This window comes from Malus sylvestris, chromosome 14 (assembly GCF_916048215.2).
Source record: "Malus sylvestris chromosome 14, drMalSylv7.2, whole genome shotgun sequence".
NCBI lineage: Eukaryota > Viridiplantae > Streptophyta > Magnoliopsida > Rosales > Rosaceae > Malus > Malus sylvestris.
In genome coordinates this window covers 23,949,848-23,968,066 of record NC_062273.1, presented here as the reverse complement: position 1 = coordinate 23,968,066, position 18,219 = coordinate 23,949,848, and the positions used below count along the sequence as shown (strand labels likewise).

At 36.5% G+C, this 18,219-nt stretch overlaps 2 protein-coding genes, 1 non-coding gene and 1 pseudogene across 3 annotated transcripts; 2 read left to right on the top strand and 2 right to left on the bottom strand.

Annotated features, from left to right (window-relative positions):
• Positions 1 to 6,961: 6,961 nt before the first annotated feature.
• On the top strand, positions 6,962 to 10,459 carry LOC126599642 (BTB/POZ and TAZ domain-containing protein 1-like). Its single transcript, XM_050266038.1, has 5 exons — positions 6,962 to 7,192; positions 7,312 to 7,445; positions 7,570 to 7,873; positions 8,105 to 8,421; positions 9,943 to 10,459. The coding sequence occupies exons 1-5, from the start codon at positions 7,055 to 7,057 to the stop codon at positions 10,130 to 10,132; spliced, it is 1,083 nt and encodes a 360-aa protein (XP_050121995.1). The 5' UTR covers positions 6,962 to 7,054; the 3' UTR covers positions 10,133 to 10,459.
• Positions 10,460 to 14,428: 3,969 nt separating this feature from the next.
• On the bottom strand, positions 14,429 to 14,538 carry LOC126601030 (U6 spliceosomal RNA; annotated as a pseudogene).
• Positions 14,539 to 16,496: 1,958 nt separating this feature from the next.
• Positions 16,497 to 16,578, bottom strand: TRNAS-AGA (transfer RNA serine (anticodon AGA)). The gene has a single exon. It is a non-coding gene; the product is annotated as a tRNA-Ser (tRNA).
• Positions 16,579 to 16,657: 79 nt separating this feature from the next.
• On the top strand, positions 16,658 to 18,219 carry LOC126599645 (peptide methionine sulfoxide reductase-like). Its single transcript, XM_050266040.1, has 2 exons — positions 16,658 to 17,105; positions 17,638 to 18,219. Exons 1-2 carry the CDS (start codon positions 16,773 to 16,775, stop codon positions 17,890 to 17,892), a joined length of 588 nt encoding a protein of 195 aa, XP_050121997.1. The 5' UTR covers positions 16,658 to 16,772; the 3' UTR covers positions 17,893 to 18,219.

Here is an 18,219-nt window from a genome sequence, read left to right as displayed (position 1 = left end):
ACCCACCAAGGCATATAGACCAGAAGAAGATTACATGCCCAAAGTTAAAACAAAATGCCAACAAAGTAAGATAAAAAAAAAGCCTAGGAAAACTGTTCCCCTACAAATAAAGAATTGGGTAGGGCAGGGTTTCGAATTTAAACATAAAGGGCTCGATTAGGTCTGCGACTGCTGAAGGAGAAGGCACATGCAAACCGTAAAACTGGAACTTCTTTTGATGGAGCCATCTCAGCCATCTGCTTTTAAAATTATAGTATTTTATTTGGGGCACTATTTAGCTACAAGTTACGACCAACCAAGTCTTTGACAAAGTTGCCGAATTGAAGCAAGCCACGTTCAAAAAGCAAACGCATGCAAACACTGCAGAAGGCTGCAAAAGTAGCCCTTGCTTACTCCGCAGGTTGAAATTGACTACATGAGTTCTCACATGGAAAGATGCATCAGATGATGTAGCTCTGCAGGTTTTTCAGTTATATATATGATACAGCTCCAGGTTTGGAAAGTTTCTGTTCCAATGCATCAGTTGCTAATCTTCCCCTATCAAACGTCGTTGTCTCATAAACCACCGTTGTTTAACATTTGTTTATCTCTCCATTAATATGTGATGGCTCATATACGTAAGTTCATAATCTTTTAAGATTAACAAATTAAAGATTGAAAAATAATGCGATCATCGTTTGACGCAATTAACATGGTCTCACATATTTCCCGTCTTTTGCGAGAAAAAAGTATATGAGAATGACTATTTGATGAGAAATATAGAGCATTGAGAGTATGAACCAATGATAATTTCCTTTGCACGACCCTTTGATTTTAAAGAGTCTTTTGGATAATTAGTCTAATAATAGAGTGTGTAGCTATCACTGATATGAAGTCTGAGGGAGTGAAGGGGACCGAAGAGGTTAAGCTTATTTGCAGTCCAATGCAATGAGGTAGCCATTTGGACCCAACCATGTGGCAGACATTAGTGGAAAGAGACCTAATTGGAATACGACTAAGACCAATAAACCAGGTCCCCATTAGCCCAAAACCAAGACTTTCAATGGTTTTAGCTTTACAGACAGGGGAAGGCTCATGTGAGCATGGATGTCATGAAAGTAAGATGTATGACAAAACGTCTTTAAAATTCAGTTAGCTAAGAGCAATTAAGAAAAGTGACATACATACTTCATCTTGCCTACAGGAGGAGAACTTCTTGAATCCGCCACTCATGAGAGTTGATTAAGAACTGAGAAGCGTTGCATTGTCCTAAGCAAGGGATGTGTCACTCATAAGTTAATTCACTATTTTCCTTATACCTTTGTCTCGATCAAGTAAAATGTTGACAAATGATCACGAATGTTTATAGCCCTGCTAAACTGAGATCAGTTGTTAGCAATTGTAGTCTCTTAGCTTAATTCAAAGAGGGTGGAAATTTTAGATAGTTTTCTATTTGTACAAGATAACGAAGCTTAAACTGAAAGAATCCTAGATTTCATGATACATTTTTTTTGTTTACAGTAATCTATAATTGCTATTCTTACACAATAAACTGACATCTTTCCTTAACTTTCTGATGTGGCTATGCCACGTCAATTAATGAATATCGTTACGTAGATTTGATTTTTCATTTTAAACTTTTTTCAGTAATGCTTAAAATCAGCCAAAGTGGAAGAAAGAAGAGAATTGGGAAACAAAAAGAAGCCAAGCCAACATGGACAGATCCAGCTGCAAGTTAGTCTAGCCCATTTTCGTGTGGATCAACTAGTTAAACGTTATTAGGCCCTTTGCCAAAGATTATTGGACTGAGAAAACCATTTCTCCAAAAGGAGTGCAAAACTATAACAGTGAGCCCATGAGGTTAAAATATAAATTCACAAATATGATATTTGTCCCGTTATTTACCGACGGTCGATAGGTAACAAAACGTACCAGCATGTTATGAATGTTATCTGAAAATATCGATAATGTGTCCGTAGTTTAGTTAAGCATAACACGACCTCAAATTGTTGTTCAGATCTTAATGACTTGCCTAAATTTTTAAATCTTACTACAAAATGCAACCTGGATTATACATATATAGCTCAAGTGGGTCAATTATCCCGGCAAGAAAACTTGCATGTGCTTTACTAATAATCCTTAAAAAAATGCACTGATCATTTAAATGTCAAAAATACAATTCAAAAAAATCATGTGTTATAAATAAGCAAAAGTTAGAGAAATAATATTTGCTAAGGACAGGAGCGAAGCGAGTGCAAAATGTCACACTATAACTTTAGTAGCTATAACACAAAAGATGGCAGATAAAGAGAGAGAGTGAGATATACTGATATTATTTCTTTGATTCTTTCTCTTGCAGTGTGCATTTTGATAACACACATAGTGCTTTATTTATAGAGCAATTTTCGTAATAACAACTGTACAAATACAATGATGACACTTTTAAAAGTATCAAATACTATTCCTAAGTCTTTATTCCTTTGAGTGGGCATTCACCCACTAATTCTACAACAATACGCGAATTATAGGCAACTTTTTGGAGTGTTGTATAAGTGTCACCGTGTCAGTGTCGCATTGTGTCAAGTTTGGCAAATCACTTATTGTACGTCCAACCGTCCCTCATTAACTCATCTAATTCCCATCCTCCTGCTCCCTCCCTACCAACTTTGCCACTCCACATTTAAGGTGTGTTTACGTAAGGGGAATGGAGTGAGATGAATGAGAATTGCATTCATTCCAAGTGATTCTTTTTTTTTTAGTGAAACGATAGCGTTAGTAAGTTAAATGTTAGATTAGTTACCGACGGGGTTCAAACCCAAACCGTCGTGCAAGGGCACAACATATTTTCACCACTGTAGTAAAGGGCCACTATTCTGAGTGATTCATGTGCTTACTAACATTGGGAGAATGAAATTGTATGTGGGGCCCACCAAGAATAGGGAGTCAAATCCCTGATTTGCTTGGAATTGGATTACCAACCAATATGTGGTATTTGGATTTCTGAAGAAAGCCTCAACCCGGAATCAGTTTTTTCTACCCAATATACCTTATCTCCTTCCCTTGTCTCCGGTAGCACAGCACTAGCGTCTTCAGGTTTCAAATCAAAACCTAGTGAAGAAGCATACATAAGAGAAAGACAGAGACAGAGAAGAAGAAGAATAAGAAGGGAAGGAGACGGGAATTTTTAGAGGGTGAGGAGAGGAGGGGGAGGGCATGCATTAATGCGTATTGACGGTTGAATCTTCCTCCTCGAGGTTGGAACTGTAAAGAGCAATAAAGAACCCAGATGCATTGGTGACCATTTATTTAAAACCAACAAAGCAAAATTTCAGACCCGCAAAAAAATATCCAGAGCCCCAGAGAGATTGAATTCAGCTAATATTTGAAAACCAAAAGCATGCAATGAATGGCGTTAACGAAACCCATGAGAGGGAAAGATCAACAGCTATGGCGGAGGGACCTGTCTTTCTTAGGAGGGTCCAAAGCAAGATAGATAGAAAAAAGATGAAATTTTTATATCTGATTTGTACAAGGGTATTTTAGTAATCAAATTGCTTTTGATTCCGATTCATGTGAATTGGTAAACAACTAATATAGAATATGCATCATTTACACTCCGATTCCATACAGTTTTAGTAAACAACTTCAACATGAATCTAATTTTGATTTCATCTCATTTTAATTCCTCCTCAATTCAATTCCTCTAAATCTGATTACGGATTAGTAAACGTGCCATTAGGGGTTGCTTTCTTCCTCCTAACTTCTAAGAAAGACGCCACAGAAAAATCTGATCGTGTGACTCGTATTCCACAGCACGCAAAATAATCATAAATTAAGATATAAGATTAAGATTGATACCCTATTTTATATAATTTTCCCAATGTTTTCCAGCCTCTCAATTGTGTCTGAAATAAACAAAAACCGACCCCCCATGCATGCCACATTAACAGTTTTATATTCCTTCTTAGAAGGTTCGATAAAATATCTGATATCAGCAGACGAAGTTTTGTCTTTGAATTTCAATTGTTTTTGGTTTGCCAAAAGAGGGCGGTACGTAAGCCAGTACCTCATGCCTTATTGGCATCGCGGCTCTCCACCCTCCATGGCCACAGGCGCTGTCTCAAACTTTGGCTCTCCTTCGTGTTTTTTCTCTAATTATTTGACACACGGCTTTCAACTTATCAAAAAGTTAACTATGACGTTGATTTTTTTGACACTATCAATTTTATTTAATGAAAGATAATAAAGTTAACTGTATTTTTTTTTATTAAAAAGAGGAACAAGTGGTGGTAAATTACAGTTATCCATCCATTTCGAGAATCAGGAAGACTCACAGAGGCATTTCAGCCTCTTTCTAGCTATAGTCAAACTAACTCACCAGCTTGGAGCCTCAAGCCTAGGACCTCCAGGTTTTTTTATATTTTGGAAGCCAGAATCTGCGCCCTTGCCACTGGGCCACTTGTTGTGGTTAATAAAATTAATGGAACTTTAACGAAAAGCTCTCGGTATTGTTTATTTTAAGGAAAAACCACATTTTTACACTAAAAAGTCAATTCTGGTACTATTCACTTTACATTTTATTTTGTCCTTATCGTTAAAATTCAAAGTTTTCAAACTATTTCATTAGTTTTCCTTAAAATTAATTGTGTTAACCTTTTGGTAAGTTAGAAGATACATTTAAAAATTAGGAAAAGAGACACAAATGAGACGCAAAGTTTGAGAACAACAAATCTGCGGCCGAAGAATTGAGACCCAATAAAAAATCAAGTTAAATATCGATAAACCTAACCAAAATGAATGTATAATTTTGTACAAAAACAGCTTATAATTTACTACTCACGCCACATTCTTATGGCAAGCTGCATTATTATTGTTTTTATATTTCGTTGATTTGGCTAAAGTTGCAATAGAAATGTTAATTTCCCTAAAACTAATCATAATTGCTTTGGATTATTAAATTCTTTGAGTTTGTAAACAATAAAAAAGAATTCGAAAGTAAACATAAGTGTTTTGTAAACCAAAATTGACCACCTCAAACTGAAATATCTTGGTTAAAGTTTTTATACTAACAATAGTTTACGTTTGAGTCTAAATTATTGGAGAATAGAATCTCATATTCAACATGTAACAAAATAATTACTTATAATATTATCGAAGCATTTTATGTTGAAATTTTGCTGCCTTATGATAGATGGATAAGTGAGAATAATATCGATGACCTTGGTAGTAAACCATGTTGGGCCTAAAAGTTTATCATGATATCAAAACATGATATTCTTTTGACACATCCTAAGCATGATTTATTAGGCTCGATTTTGCCTCCCTAAGTTGTGCTTTTCCAAAATTGCTTGAGCTTAAACTTAAGGATATTAATTGACTGGGTCTTCCAAAAGTTGTGTTGACTCTATTTCCTAAATGATGAACGAAGTCTCAAAAAGTTGCGTTAGCTCCAGCATAATGACTTAACGAATTTCTTATGGGAGGAATTGGTTTTTCTTGTAACCTTGTGTAAGGCCACTTGTGAGGATGCGTGTTTGAAAATAGGATAACACATTGATTATATGACAATATAATACATAATTAAAATATGAGATTTTTAATCATAGTACCACCGAAACTTTTTATAATAAAATTTAACACTTAATGATTCGTATTCAAATTAAAATAGTATAAGTGATGTTAGTGGTGTATGAGGTCCGTTCATAATTTACAAAGGAAATTTAAACTCAACCGCAGAATATTAGTATTAGTGGGGCCCGGTAGGGCGGTTATGGACGGCCGAGACTGAGTTGGTCACCAATCAAGTAAACATTTGGGGATTTTTTGTGAAGTGAGGGTTGGCTGTTGACACGTGTAAGTACAAGTGGACATTGGTTTGTGATCGATCCAGTTGAGGTGGCAAAAGGATTAGAAAGAGTTGATACACGTCAGACCGAGTCAAGCGCTTCGGGTGACGAAGGGCCGTCTATAATAAACGACCTCAGTAGGCTCTTTTATTTTTAAATTAATTTTGGCCCGGCTTTTTCACGCTTTTAGAATTGAAAGATCGAGTAATGCTATTCATATCATGTTTTTATATCATCATAAGTGATATTTGATGTGAACATCCACATCATTTGAAAAATTTGCAAAACCTAAGAAAAGGAAGGAGAAAGACTATTCGTATACCACAATCATCATTTAATTAACTATTTTTTTCTTAATTATTAGTTTATTAAATAGTGAACTAAATTTAAAAATATAATTAATTCAAATAATGTGATTATGGTATGAAAATATGATATAAAAACATAGTATGAATACCGAAAGAACAAGTGGGTGTAAGCCTTCCACATAATCTTGGATAATTACTAAATTAAAATATGGAAAAGTTTCAAAGTTGGGAGGGTAAATATGGAAATATAATTATTTTTGCTAGCAAAATTATGAGATGTTTCCCACGCGCATGGCTTACTTAGGAAATTCAGTCAACCTATGTCATGACATAAAAGAGAGAATGTCAGAGTAAAAAGGTGAAGAAATCAATTGAAATAGTAAAAAGGATTTTCTTTTTTCTTATTTTATTTGTTACTTTTTTGGACAAATTGATTGAGTAAGGCTTTCAAAATCCGTTTTCAGTTTAGATTGTAAGGTGCAACTCGCCTATATTTATAAGGTTGTGAATTTGTTTTTAGATCTTGTAATTAAAAAAATAAATTATTTAAATCATTAAAATTCGATATGATGTAAACTTCACAACTAATTCTTTATTTTTTTGTTGGTAAGAAAATTTGAGATTCTTTCCGTAAAAGGATCTGTATAAGCTATGTTGGGAGAGTGCAAGTGCGGATATTAGAAGGCGCGTGGGGTGGAGGACAACCAAACATTAGTCACACGCTACGACGCCGTATGTTTCCGATATTTAATTGTGAAATTTTGTTTTTTAATGATGTACCAATTCAGTCCGATCTTTCTTTCTCTATAAAGCCAGGCCCGTCCATCAAACCTCTTCATTGATCCTCTTACAGACAAGTCACAAAAACCAGACTCTCTCTCTCTACTCATTACCACATTTCTCTCTCTCTCTCTCCCCCAAATGGAAGCTTCTCCGACCGCAGCCTCAGGCATCTCCGTCGACCTGTACGGTCTCTCCGACACGAAATCTCTTCCCGAACCAGATGTCGACATCCTCACCTGCGACGCCCTCCGCATCCCCGCGCACTCTAGCATCCTGGTACGTTATTTCACCAAATATGCGCCGCGCCGCCGCCTCTTCTCATTTTCGAAAAGCAGTTTTATTTCTGTTTTCGGTCATTTCTGAATATTTATTTATTTATTTTCTTAATTCTGAAGGCTTCGGTGTCGCCGGTGCTGGAAAACGTAATCGACCGGCCACGTAAGCACCGGAGCTCCGAGCGGGTCATTCCGATTCTCGGCGTTCCCTACGACGCCGTATTGGCCTTCGTTCGCTTCCTCTACTCCTCCAGGTTCGTCTAAATCAACACGTATTTCTATAACATCAAATCATCAATCATCGCCACCGTCTGTTTCATCTCGGCCGTCCGCTTAAATTACACCTGGCATATTTGAACTGACGAAAATACCCTTCAGTTGCACAGAGGAGAACATGGAGAAGTACGGAATCCATCTGTTGGCGCTGTCCCACGTGTACCTGGTACCACAGCTGAAGCACCGGTGCACGAAGGAGCTTGGACAACGTTTGACCATCGAAAACGTGGTGGACGTCCTCCAACTGGCGAAGATGTGCGACGCTGCGGATCTCTACCTCAAGTGCCTGAAGTTGGTCGCTAATCACTTCAAGGTTGTTGAGACAACTGAAGGATGGAAATTCTTGCAAGATCACGACCCTTGGCTCGAACTCGACATCTTGCAATTCATCGACGAGATCGAATCGGTACGCTACTCTCACATTCGTTTCGTTTCGTAGACGATAAGAAAATGGACGACAAGTCAGAGTAACATGCACACTTGTTGGTTGTTGATATATGTAAGACTGACGTAACTATTGATAATCACCTAATTTAACATTTGCATTGTAAAAGTTTATCATTTGTGATAATTCTTTATTTATCTTTTAACCCAATTGATTATTGTATTAATCAAAGTTAATCCCATGATTAAGCAGAGGAAGAAGAGGGCAAGGAAGCATAGGGAGGAGCAGAGGTTGTATCTCCAGCTAAGTGAGGCAATGGAGTGCCTGGAGCACATATGCAAGGAAGGTTGCACAAGTGTTGGACCCTACGACATGGAGCCAGGTCACAAGAGGCGCCCATGCAGCAAGTTTTCCACGTGTCAAGGGCTCCAGATGCTGTTCCAGCACTTCGCCACGTGTAAACGGAGGGTGAATGGAGGGTGCTTACGTTGCAAGCGCATGTGGCAGCTTCTTAAGCTTCACTCTTCAATGTGCGACGAACCTGATTCTTGTAGAGTCCCTCTTTGCAGGTAAACACATAAAACCCTTGATTAAATTCTAATCTTAGTTTAATGTATTTTAATGGTAGTTTAATGAATTCTAATAATAGTTTAATGAATAACCAAGGAAAAAGGAGTTGTTGGTAGGATTCCAAACGATTTTATCAGCTAGACTAATTGGATTTCTTTAATATGCATGTTTTTTAAGTACAAAATGTGGAATGTGACCTAAAATTAAACAATTTTTTTTTAACAAATAATATTACCTACACTAAGGTTGAAAGAGTGGGCTAAGCCTCACAATGAGTTAGCGTTTTTGGCGAATCAAATATAAAATTTCTCACTTATGAAGAGAAAACCACTATACCGTAGTAATAAGTTGCAAAATACACCAGCTAGTTTGGAATCTCATAAAATATAGGACAATGAAGAAATAGACTAGTGCATGCATCATTGGAAACCTACTTCAACGATTGAGGCATCTTTGGAAGGGTGGTGGAACCCAACTCATGCCAACCCATTAGCCTGGCACCAATTTAATTTTGGTCCGGCGTATGGTAGGGTTATATAGCAAGGAATAATATCCTGACATACTGTAAATATGAACTATTTTTTCATACGAAATAATCGAACGAATAAATTGTCGAGATTTAGAATCAGAAATCTTATGTTTGATGGACTATTTGGCATGAGAATATTTCTCCTCATAGAGGTTTGTTTGCTTGTAGGACTCTTAACATTTTTAGGTATGCCTAGCTATTGTTAGAAAACGACAAAAGAGAATTTCCAGTGGTTGAAATATCATAACCATTTAGGTTTAGATGCTGACCCCTTCATTTAGTAAAACGTTCATTGAACATGAATCAAGTACTACAGCGACAGCTTGCGCATGTCATGGTGCAATACGGAGGGAGGCGACAGAAGCTGGCTAATAAAGTCAAAATCCAATTAGATTCCGTCAATATGTGACAAAGAAGTGAACATTTTTCATGACTCTTCCATCCAATCACTTTGGTCGATTTAGTTCATGAAAGATACAATGTGAAAGTGTTTCATCCGCATATGTGGGTTACGCCAGTTTATTAGGGTACATATGCGAGTTACGCCAGTTTATTAGGGTACCATGCTGGCTTTAGAATACATGTCAACTTAAATTCTGTCTATATAAATTTATCTTCCGTTGTCGATCCAAATCTTGATAAAGGATGGGTAAAGTGTCAAGTAGTAGACAGTTGACATTTCTTTTTTACGTCGAATTGCAATGACATGTCGGCTTTGTTTACAAAAAAGTGTTACATTACATCCCAAACCTAATTCCGAACTCTTACCACTTGCAAATTTAAAAATATCTTTTGGACATGAATATTTACGAAAAGATAAGGTTTTGATATTATTCAAAATTTCCATCCTCCATATATCATGGATGGTGGGGTTTAAGGCTCCTTCAATTGTCTTTTTCTTTTGCAGCAGCGTCCATACGCTATCATGAATAACTATTAGCAACTAGTACTGATATTTATTAACACGGTGTCGTTTTTGGGAATGTGACAGGCAATTCAAGTTGAAAATGCAGCAAGAGAAAAAGAGAGATGAGGCCAGATGGAAACTGCTTGTGAAGAAGGTGGTGTCGGCCAAAACCATATCTTCCTTGTCTCTGTCAAAGAGGAAGAGGGAGGAAGAATTAGGAGAAGCAAGAAGCACGACTCCTCCTCCTAATGGAATTAGAAGCTTCAGATTGTGATTGATTTAGGTCGATCTGAGGCAAATTAGTGATATGATGAGTGGATGTTTTTCCCCCACAAATGTCAAAAAGAACTGTGTATGATCTTGTCCAATGTATATTTAAGTGAGAGTTTTGGTTCTTCCAGAGGGTGCTTAGAAGGTTAACCCTAGTAGAAATTGGGGTTAACATTTAGTTAATATGTTTAGTTACCAATATTGGGGAAGTATTATCATGTCCAATTTGGTTTCATCATATGTACCTTAGTAATTTTTATTTCAGTAGATTTTCATTTGTTTTGGTGACATTTATCTCATCTTTAATATTATGATAAATTTGTAATTTTAACATGCGTCTATCTTGCTTGTTATACGAGTGTTAGTAAAATATATGTTGTTTGTGGATTTCCTAACAATTTAAGCTTTTTAGGCATTTGGTTGTCTATCATGATATCAGAAGCTCTGATTTCGTTATGATATGCATCTGTTTGCCTCCCCACTTGCATGAGTTTGCTACATCATTTTATCTGTATTCTATTAAATAAGAAATAGAATTATACATGTATTAGAAGATAAATTATATAGTTATTTATATCAAAATTGAGTGGGAATAGAACTCTAAGGGAGTGGTCTAAGCCACTCACATTACGGGATGACAATTTTCCTTAATAGGAGGAAACTGTCAACTGTTGGATATACATGGATTTGGTGCATGCTGGTTGTCTAATAGTGTTTTGAGTATCAATTTTACATCAGGCAAAAATAGACTTTGCTTGTACTTATAAATAATTGGACTAATTTTTATATTGCCAATTGATTTTATTGTTAAACATCAACTTCTTATACATGATATTACGAAATAAAAGGATCTTTGACAGTAGTTGACTGTATAAAATGTCTCTCCCATCACAAATATATAAACAAGATAACACATAATTATATAAAAATTGAAAATATAAAAGTCTTCAAAAGATTGTCTCTCTCTCATCACTAAATCTATAAACAAGATAACACATAATTATATAAAAAATGAAAATAAAAAAGTCTTCAAAATTAACAGGAAAAAAAATATTAATTTGAAAAAAAAAATTGATTAGTGTATTCTTCCATCTTCATTACATGAATGTTTTAACTGTTACATCAGTTTGTGACTTCAAATATAATATTTAGCTTAGTAAAAAAATATTTAGCTTAGTATATGTACATTTTAGAGGAGGTGATTTATTTTCGATTTTGATGACATGTAAAGATGGTCACCAAATTTGATGAAGAAATTGAGGTTTCACTGTAAAATCAAGTGTAACATAAAAAATTACTTATAAACACATGCAAGATCCATTGTCTTCTAGATGTGGGATTAATACTCTTAACACACCCTCTCATATGTGACAAATTTTCAAGCTAGCACGTGAATAACACAAATCCAATGACTAGAGGACGTGTGGTCGTAGTGCTTTACATACAAGATAACTTGCTCTTATACGTACCATGAAGAATTTGTGATTTTATCATAAAACCAATTGCAAAATAAGAAATTACGTATCATTACCTTAAAAACGTGCATTAACATATTCTGATGTGGAACCCTCAACAACTCATTGCCATCCAATGGTTGGTGACAAAGAATTTAAAAGAAAAAAAAAGATAAATAAAAAAATTATTAAATAAAATGGACATTTGTAGCTGTTTTTCTTTATACTTTATGAATGTGTTAAATGAAAAAAACAAAAGTTTGAGACTTTTAATTAGTTGAGAGGTCTTTATTTGACTAAATATTTTACTAATATTTCATCCACCTTGAACACACATTTAGAAAAATATTGTATTAAGAAAAAATATTAATACACAGCTTGAAAACATCACAATTTTGATCATTTGCAAGTTTGAACGCATATGTTACTTCTAGATTAATTCAAGGTTCTATCAATTGCATATTAATTGAATACATAAATAATACAGAAAGAAAGGGACATGAGTTTTGTTGTATATATACAAACATGGAACTTAAGTTAAATTTTATAATCATTTAAACTGTGTATAACTAGTCCGATGAATATGATGATCCATAAGTCGTGACATAATAAGCCATGTTTACATGCTTCAAGGTTCAATTTTTCTTTTCTCAGTCAAAATCAAGTTTTGTATATATCTAAAGACACAACCTAAGTTCTAAACTTTATAATCATTTAAATTGCATACAGCTCATCTGACGAATATAATAATTCGTGACATAACATGCCATGTTCACATGCTTCGTTGTCTTGAGAACCTTAGTGGTAAAACTGAAAAAATCATGACGTAATAAACTAAAATAACCTTAATATTTGTGAATTACCGCTAAAGTAAATTTTAGGTAAATTTTGGTGTGACAATATTTTGCCCCAAGGTCCAAGTAAGTTTCCTGTAGGTCAATTTTATACTAGCAAGTAGGAGATATTTTTCAATATGTCCGAAACACAGAACGATACGTCATATGTTTTATACGAATGAATAATTTTTTTCTTTAAATGCTCGTCTACTTATATATGACATATAAAATATGAGCAATTATTCTAGGTACGCTAAAAAATCTCCAAAAATACTAGTTAGTCAATTAAAAACTGGTAGTTAGAAGAAGTCTCCAAAAACAACCGCTACAATTTGTTGAAGTTACTGCAAAACGACAACGTTATAGTCCCTTTCATGGCTGCAAGATGCAAAATTGGACTCGAAGGCTAAGCAGACTGAAAAAAGTGATGACTAAGGAGAAGACAGCACTAACCCAACCAAGAAACATATTTTATAATATTTCCAAGATCTTTCTAGACATTGAGTCCAATTATGTGAGGATATATTTTTCAGTATATGTCTCATCTCGTGTCGGGATTCTTGTGTGTAATCGCTGATAAATCTTATTCAATAACAAGTGACGAGATAGATATTAATACGAAACATATTTCCAGTTGCAACTTCGAATTGTTAGAGAAGGAGCCTCATACAAGGAAACTGATTCTTCTAAGGTTTAGAATTTAATATTGTAACATAATTCTGATTGTATTACAGATTTGTAAAGATCCTTACTTGTACGTTAATGATACACATGTGTGTAAAAAGACTTTTGTTTTATGAATATAATAATCAAGAATATAATTTCTACATGGTATCGACGAGTTTAGGTTGTAAACCCTAGCTACCCCCTCCTCTGACCTAAATTCTTTTTTTGCCGTCTCCTTCTTCCATGGCAGCGGCGTTCTCTTCTTCCATGGCAGCGGCGTTCTCTTCCTCTTCCGCTCTCTCTCTTCCATCCGGACCTAATGTCGCTCACTTTTTCAAATCTACAGAGACCAATTTTCTCAATTAGACTTGTCAGATGCGTGCAGCAATACTCATGCTTATCACTAGAAGCACAACAGACAATTATTAACTATTGGGGAGAACTAGGAGAAGCAAATTACTTTTTTTATTGTATAGTAAAAGCGATATTACTACTTTAGTTTATATTAGGGAGATTGGTTGATTTGAACTTAGAAAGTCGTGAGTTGAAGATAAAGACCCCAATTATCAGGACAATCCACCACTTGCTTATGAGAAAATAGACGACTTAAAAATGCTTCAATGCTTTAAAAAAAAAACACAATAACAAAAGTTTTGTAGAAACATTTGTAGCCATTTCAAAGGGTGTCAAACAGGCTCCTAATGACGCGATGATTATTATCAAACACATATTATGTTACTCTTGCTTTGTTAAGCATTTGCTTAAACACTTTCTAATTGGCATGTGGGTCAATAAAAATCATGTTTAGGAATGTTAATTTGATCTGCGAATGCAGGCCGAACAAATCTCATCATTGGTTCCATCATCCATGTCTAAAATAGTGGTGACAAAAAAGTTGAGGTAAGCACTTATGCAACAAGGAATCTTCTCATGCTCTCTCCTCTCTCGTTGGAAATTTGATACTCTCAAATATTCAAAAGCCCTCTCAATACTTTAGTGATCAGAGTGTGACCCTAACAGCATCATGACATAGAGACCCTAATGTTGGAGAATTAGAAAAAGAGACTTACGTAGTGGTCATGCTAATCTTCTTTATCATTCCAATGTCAGGAAAATGATAAAAAGAACTTTAAATGCAGTGTGGAGAATGGTGGATAAAAACTTTAAATGTAGTAGGAAGATATGGACCTCAAAAAGGTGTTCGGCTTCATTTGGGGCTAATTTGATGTCCTTGTAAGAGGAAAAATTCAATGAATCTCCTCCGATCACATCGTCTTCTGCATATGGATTGGGTTGGACACTGGAAATATCCTCCTCGGTAGCTACTGGATTAGAGGGGCAAAAAACATTTTGGACCTTTTCTCAATTAATGTGTGTCATTCTTGTACATAGTTCATGCAAATCTTCTCTATATCATTCCAATTTTATCAAATCTCCTAGATGCGACAGACAAATCTTCTTGTTGGTACCACATAGAAGCTTTCTAAAAAGCCGGGTCTGGTCGATGTGGAATTAAGTTTGTTTTTCTTAGGGCTGGTTTGGTATTGCTGTGCTTTGAAAAAAAGCTGCTGTGAGAATAAGCGGCTGTGCTGTGAGAATAAGCGGCTGTGAAATAAATCTGTAGAGTGTTTGGTAAACTTTTTTGTAAAAGTACTTTTGGAAAAAAAAACAGTCTGATAGTGGGTCTTTTCATTAAAGGAGCATTGTAGTTCTGTGTGCTTTGAAAAAAAGCCAGTTTTCCAAAGCTACAAATTGCAGCTTCAGCTTTTTCCTTTGATTTCAGCTTATTCTCACAGCAGCTTCCAAAATAAGCCATTTTTTTTAAGTTTACCAAACACCAAAAACACTCCCAGCTTTTTTTTATAAGAGCTTTTTTTAAAATCACCTCAACCCCAAACTGGGGCTTATTCGGCCCCCCCACTAGCTCATCTTATTTATTACTTGGGCCTTTCTTGGCAGATCTGCTTCTAACGCTCATGGATCTTACTTTACCTGATAAAATGCACCGAAATGAGAAGCCCAAAAACAAATCCATTTCCAGATTCTCCATTCAATCAAACAATAAGCCTTTCTCTATATTTATATTTAGTATAACAATATACTTTACGCTAAGAGGGGAGGAATTCGATTAAACTACATAATGAACAACCTAATTTGATATCGAATTCATCAACTACGAGATTTGAATTAGGAGCTATCACTTACAAATGAAGAAGAATATCACTAGACCATAATACTAAGTGGTCTAAACCTATATAGTTATATAAGAAAAACATCATCAAACAACCTTAGTTGCTTGTTCACCAAAAAAAAACCACCTTAGTTGCTTCAAACTCGATTTTACTGATGGTGTTAAAAAATGACAACTTTTCGGGAAAATTTTTAGGGTAAATTACATAAAACTACCTCAATTATTGGGTCATTAACAGTTTTATACTTCGTCTTTAAAAAGTTTCAATGTCATACCTTATCTTCAAATTTGTTGCAATGTCATACCTTCCGTCAGTTGTCTGTCAATTTCTCTATTAAATGCTAGCGTGGCTTGAGGAGGGGCCCATTTTCTATTAAAAATTATTAAAATAATAATTTACCCAAAAAAAAAAAAAAAAACCCAAACACTATCTTCCCCGACCCCCTTTCCCTGCAACCCAAATCCAAAACCATTCCCACCCACGTCATCCTCCTCCTCCTATCCAACCCCCAAACCCAAATCGTCAAACCCTAATTGCATCTTCCTTTGCAAGCACTCGCCATCACCCACCCTCAACCTCTTCATCCTCATTCTCGTCCTCTTCTCCGGGCCCACCCTGTTTTCCTTGCCTTGCTCCTAAAACTCCGGCGCCACGTAACCGCACTTGACCCTCGACCTCCTCATCCTCATTCTCATCCTCTTCTCTGGGCCCACCCCGTTTTCCTTGCCTTGCTCCTAAAACTTCGGCACCACGTAACCGCGCTTGGGTTACAAAGAGGTAGACGTAGCTCCTAGAGAGGGAGGCGCCGAGGAGGTTGATGAGGCTGGAGTGGTGGAAGGGTAGGTGCGATGGGTGGGTTTGGGGAAGACGGAAGGGGGAAGAAAGGGGTGGGTTCAGGGAAGACGTGATCTGGGTTACAGGGAATGGGGGTCGGGGAAGATGGTGTTTGGGGTGCGGAGGATGGGTGCAGAGGAGGTGGAGGATGAGTGGGTTTGGGGAAAACGGGAGGGGGAAGAAAGGGGTGGGTTGCAGGGAATGAGGGTCGGGAAAGATGGTGTTTGGATTTTTTTTTGGTAAATTATTATTTTATTAAATTTTTAATAGAAAATGGGTCATACCTAAAACCACATCAGCATTTAACAAAAGAATTGACATATAATTGACGGAAATTTATGTAATTTACCCAAAAATTAATGAATAGGAAATTGGAAGTGAAAAAACGTGGACGGCAGGATTCGAACCTGCGCGGGCAGAGCCCACATGATTTCTAGTCATGCCCGATAACCACTCCGGCACGTCCACCCATGTTTCGTTTTGTGTACTAATATCATTTTATCAGAAGAAACAAGATACATGACATATATGGTTTTACGCTTTTAGCAAAGTGATTCTGAACTTGAAACCGACATGTCGTTGTAAGCCGTTGACTTCAGCAGCGCTGCATAACTACCACTTTTCCCACAAATTCACAAAAAGGAAATTATTCAGCGAGAACAATGACCGCCGCTTCCGGTAACTCCGCCGTCAACAACCCGGCTTTGGGCCCGGACTCGGACGCTCCGGAAAATCAGGGTCACGAGTTCGCCCAATTCGGATCGGGGTGCTTCTGGGGAGCGGAGCTGAGGTTCCAGCGAGTGGTCGGGGTGGTGAAGACCGAGGTCGGGTACTCCCAGGGCCACGTGGACAATCCGAATTACAAATTGGTCTGCTCCGGAACCACGAACCACTCGGAGGTGGTTCGGGTCCAATTTGACCCGGAAGTCTGCTCCTATACGGATCTACTCTCTGTGTTTTGGGATCGTCATGATCCAACGACCCTCAATCGCCAGGTAATTGATTTTTGACTTTTATGGGCCGTTGATTTTGTGGCCTGATCATTGTTTTTTTTTTCCCGCGCCTCCTACTTTTTGACGCATGGAGTTGTACTTTTGTGCTTATCATTTTCTTTTCTTTTTTCTTTTTGTTCTTTGGCCATAAAAACAAAAGTAAAAGAACATTGGTTGCTACAACCTTATTTATTATTTATTATTTATTTTATTTTATGTTACTGCCACAATGACTTGGCGATTGCTAAATTTCAGCAAAGCTTGTGTTTTTTTGGGGAAAAATTAGGTAGGTGAGGGCAAATAAAATTAGTTACGAACTTTTGATCGAAAACAGAACTGAAATGACCTTGAGTACTTGACATGGAGCTTGTAATTTAGTTGAAAAATATTAACCGTTACAACCTAAATACCGAGTTTGGTTTCTTCTGTTGGTAAAGAGTATACCTTGGTTTATAACCGGTATTGTTTGTGTACGTTTCTCAAATAATTGGTTCATGATTGTTATTTATTAAATAAATTTTGTGTTATGGATGAGGGAGGAGATGTTGGTACACAATACCGATCCGGAATCTACTACTACAGTGAAAACCAGGCTCGTCTGGCCGAGGAATCAAAGGAAGCAAAGCAGGCGGAGTTGAAGGATACGGAGGTGGTGACAGAGATCCTCCCGGCGAAGAAGTTTTACGGGGCAGAGGAGTACCACCAGCAATATCTCGAAAAAGGAGGACGCAGGGGCAACAAACAATCTACCGAAAAGGGTTGCACTGATCCCATCAGATGCTACGGTTGATAAGTTCTGCATGCATTTGATGCGGTATGATTGAAAATCTTACTGACTCGTAGTCACCGACGATAACATATGATGCGTCAATATCTTGCGGATTTTAAATAAATGAGGTTCGAAGTCGAACCAGAAATGTAGTAATGAAACACTGTGGCATCGATTGGGATTCAAGAGTTAAGGGTTTGATTTTTGTGTACTTATATCGCTTATGTATATTTGGCGTCATGTATATATTGTTGAGAATAGGTCCTACATTGATGAGAATAAGGATCTTACATGGGCTTATAAGAGGTTGTACTACTTCTTATATTGCCAATTAGTTTTATGGTGTAA

Excerpts from the sequence above, each read along its gene's own strand:
- LOC126599645 (XM_050266040.1), top strand. The coding sequence starts at position 16,773 with ATGACCGCCGCTTCCGGTAACTCCGCCGTCAACAACCCGGCTTTGGGC. Across the intron at positions 17,106-17,637 it reads CAACGACCCTCAATCGCCAG|GGAGGAGATGTTGGTACACA; the intron begins GTAATTGATTTT and ends GTTATGGATGAG.
- LOC126599642 (XM_050266038.1), top strand. The coding sequence starts at position 7,055 with ATGGAAGCTTCTCCGACCGCAGCCTCAGGCATCTCCGTCGACCTGTAC. Across the intron at positions 7,446-7,569 it reads CGCTTCCTCTACTCCTCCAG|TTGCACAGAGGAGAACATGG; the intron begins GTTCGTCTAAAT and ends AATACCCTTCAG. Across the intron at positions 7,874-8,104 it reads TCATCGACGAGATCGAATCG|AGGAAGAAGAGGGCAAGGAA; the intron begins GTACGCTACTCT and ends ATGATTAAGCAG.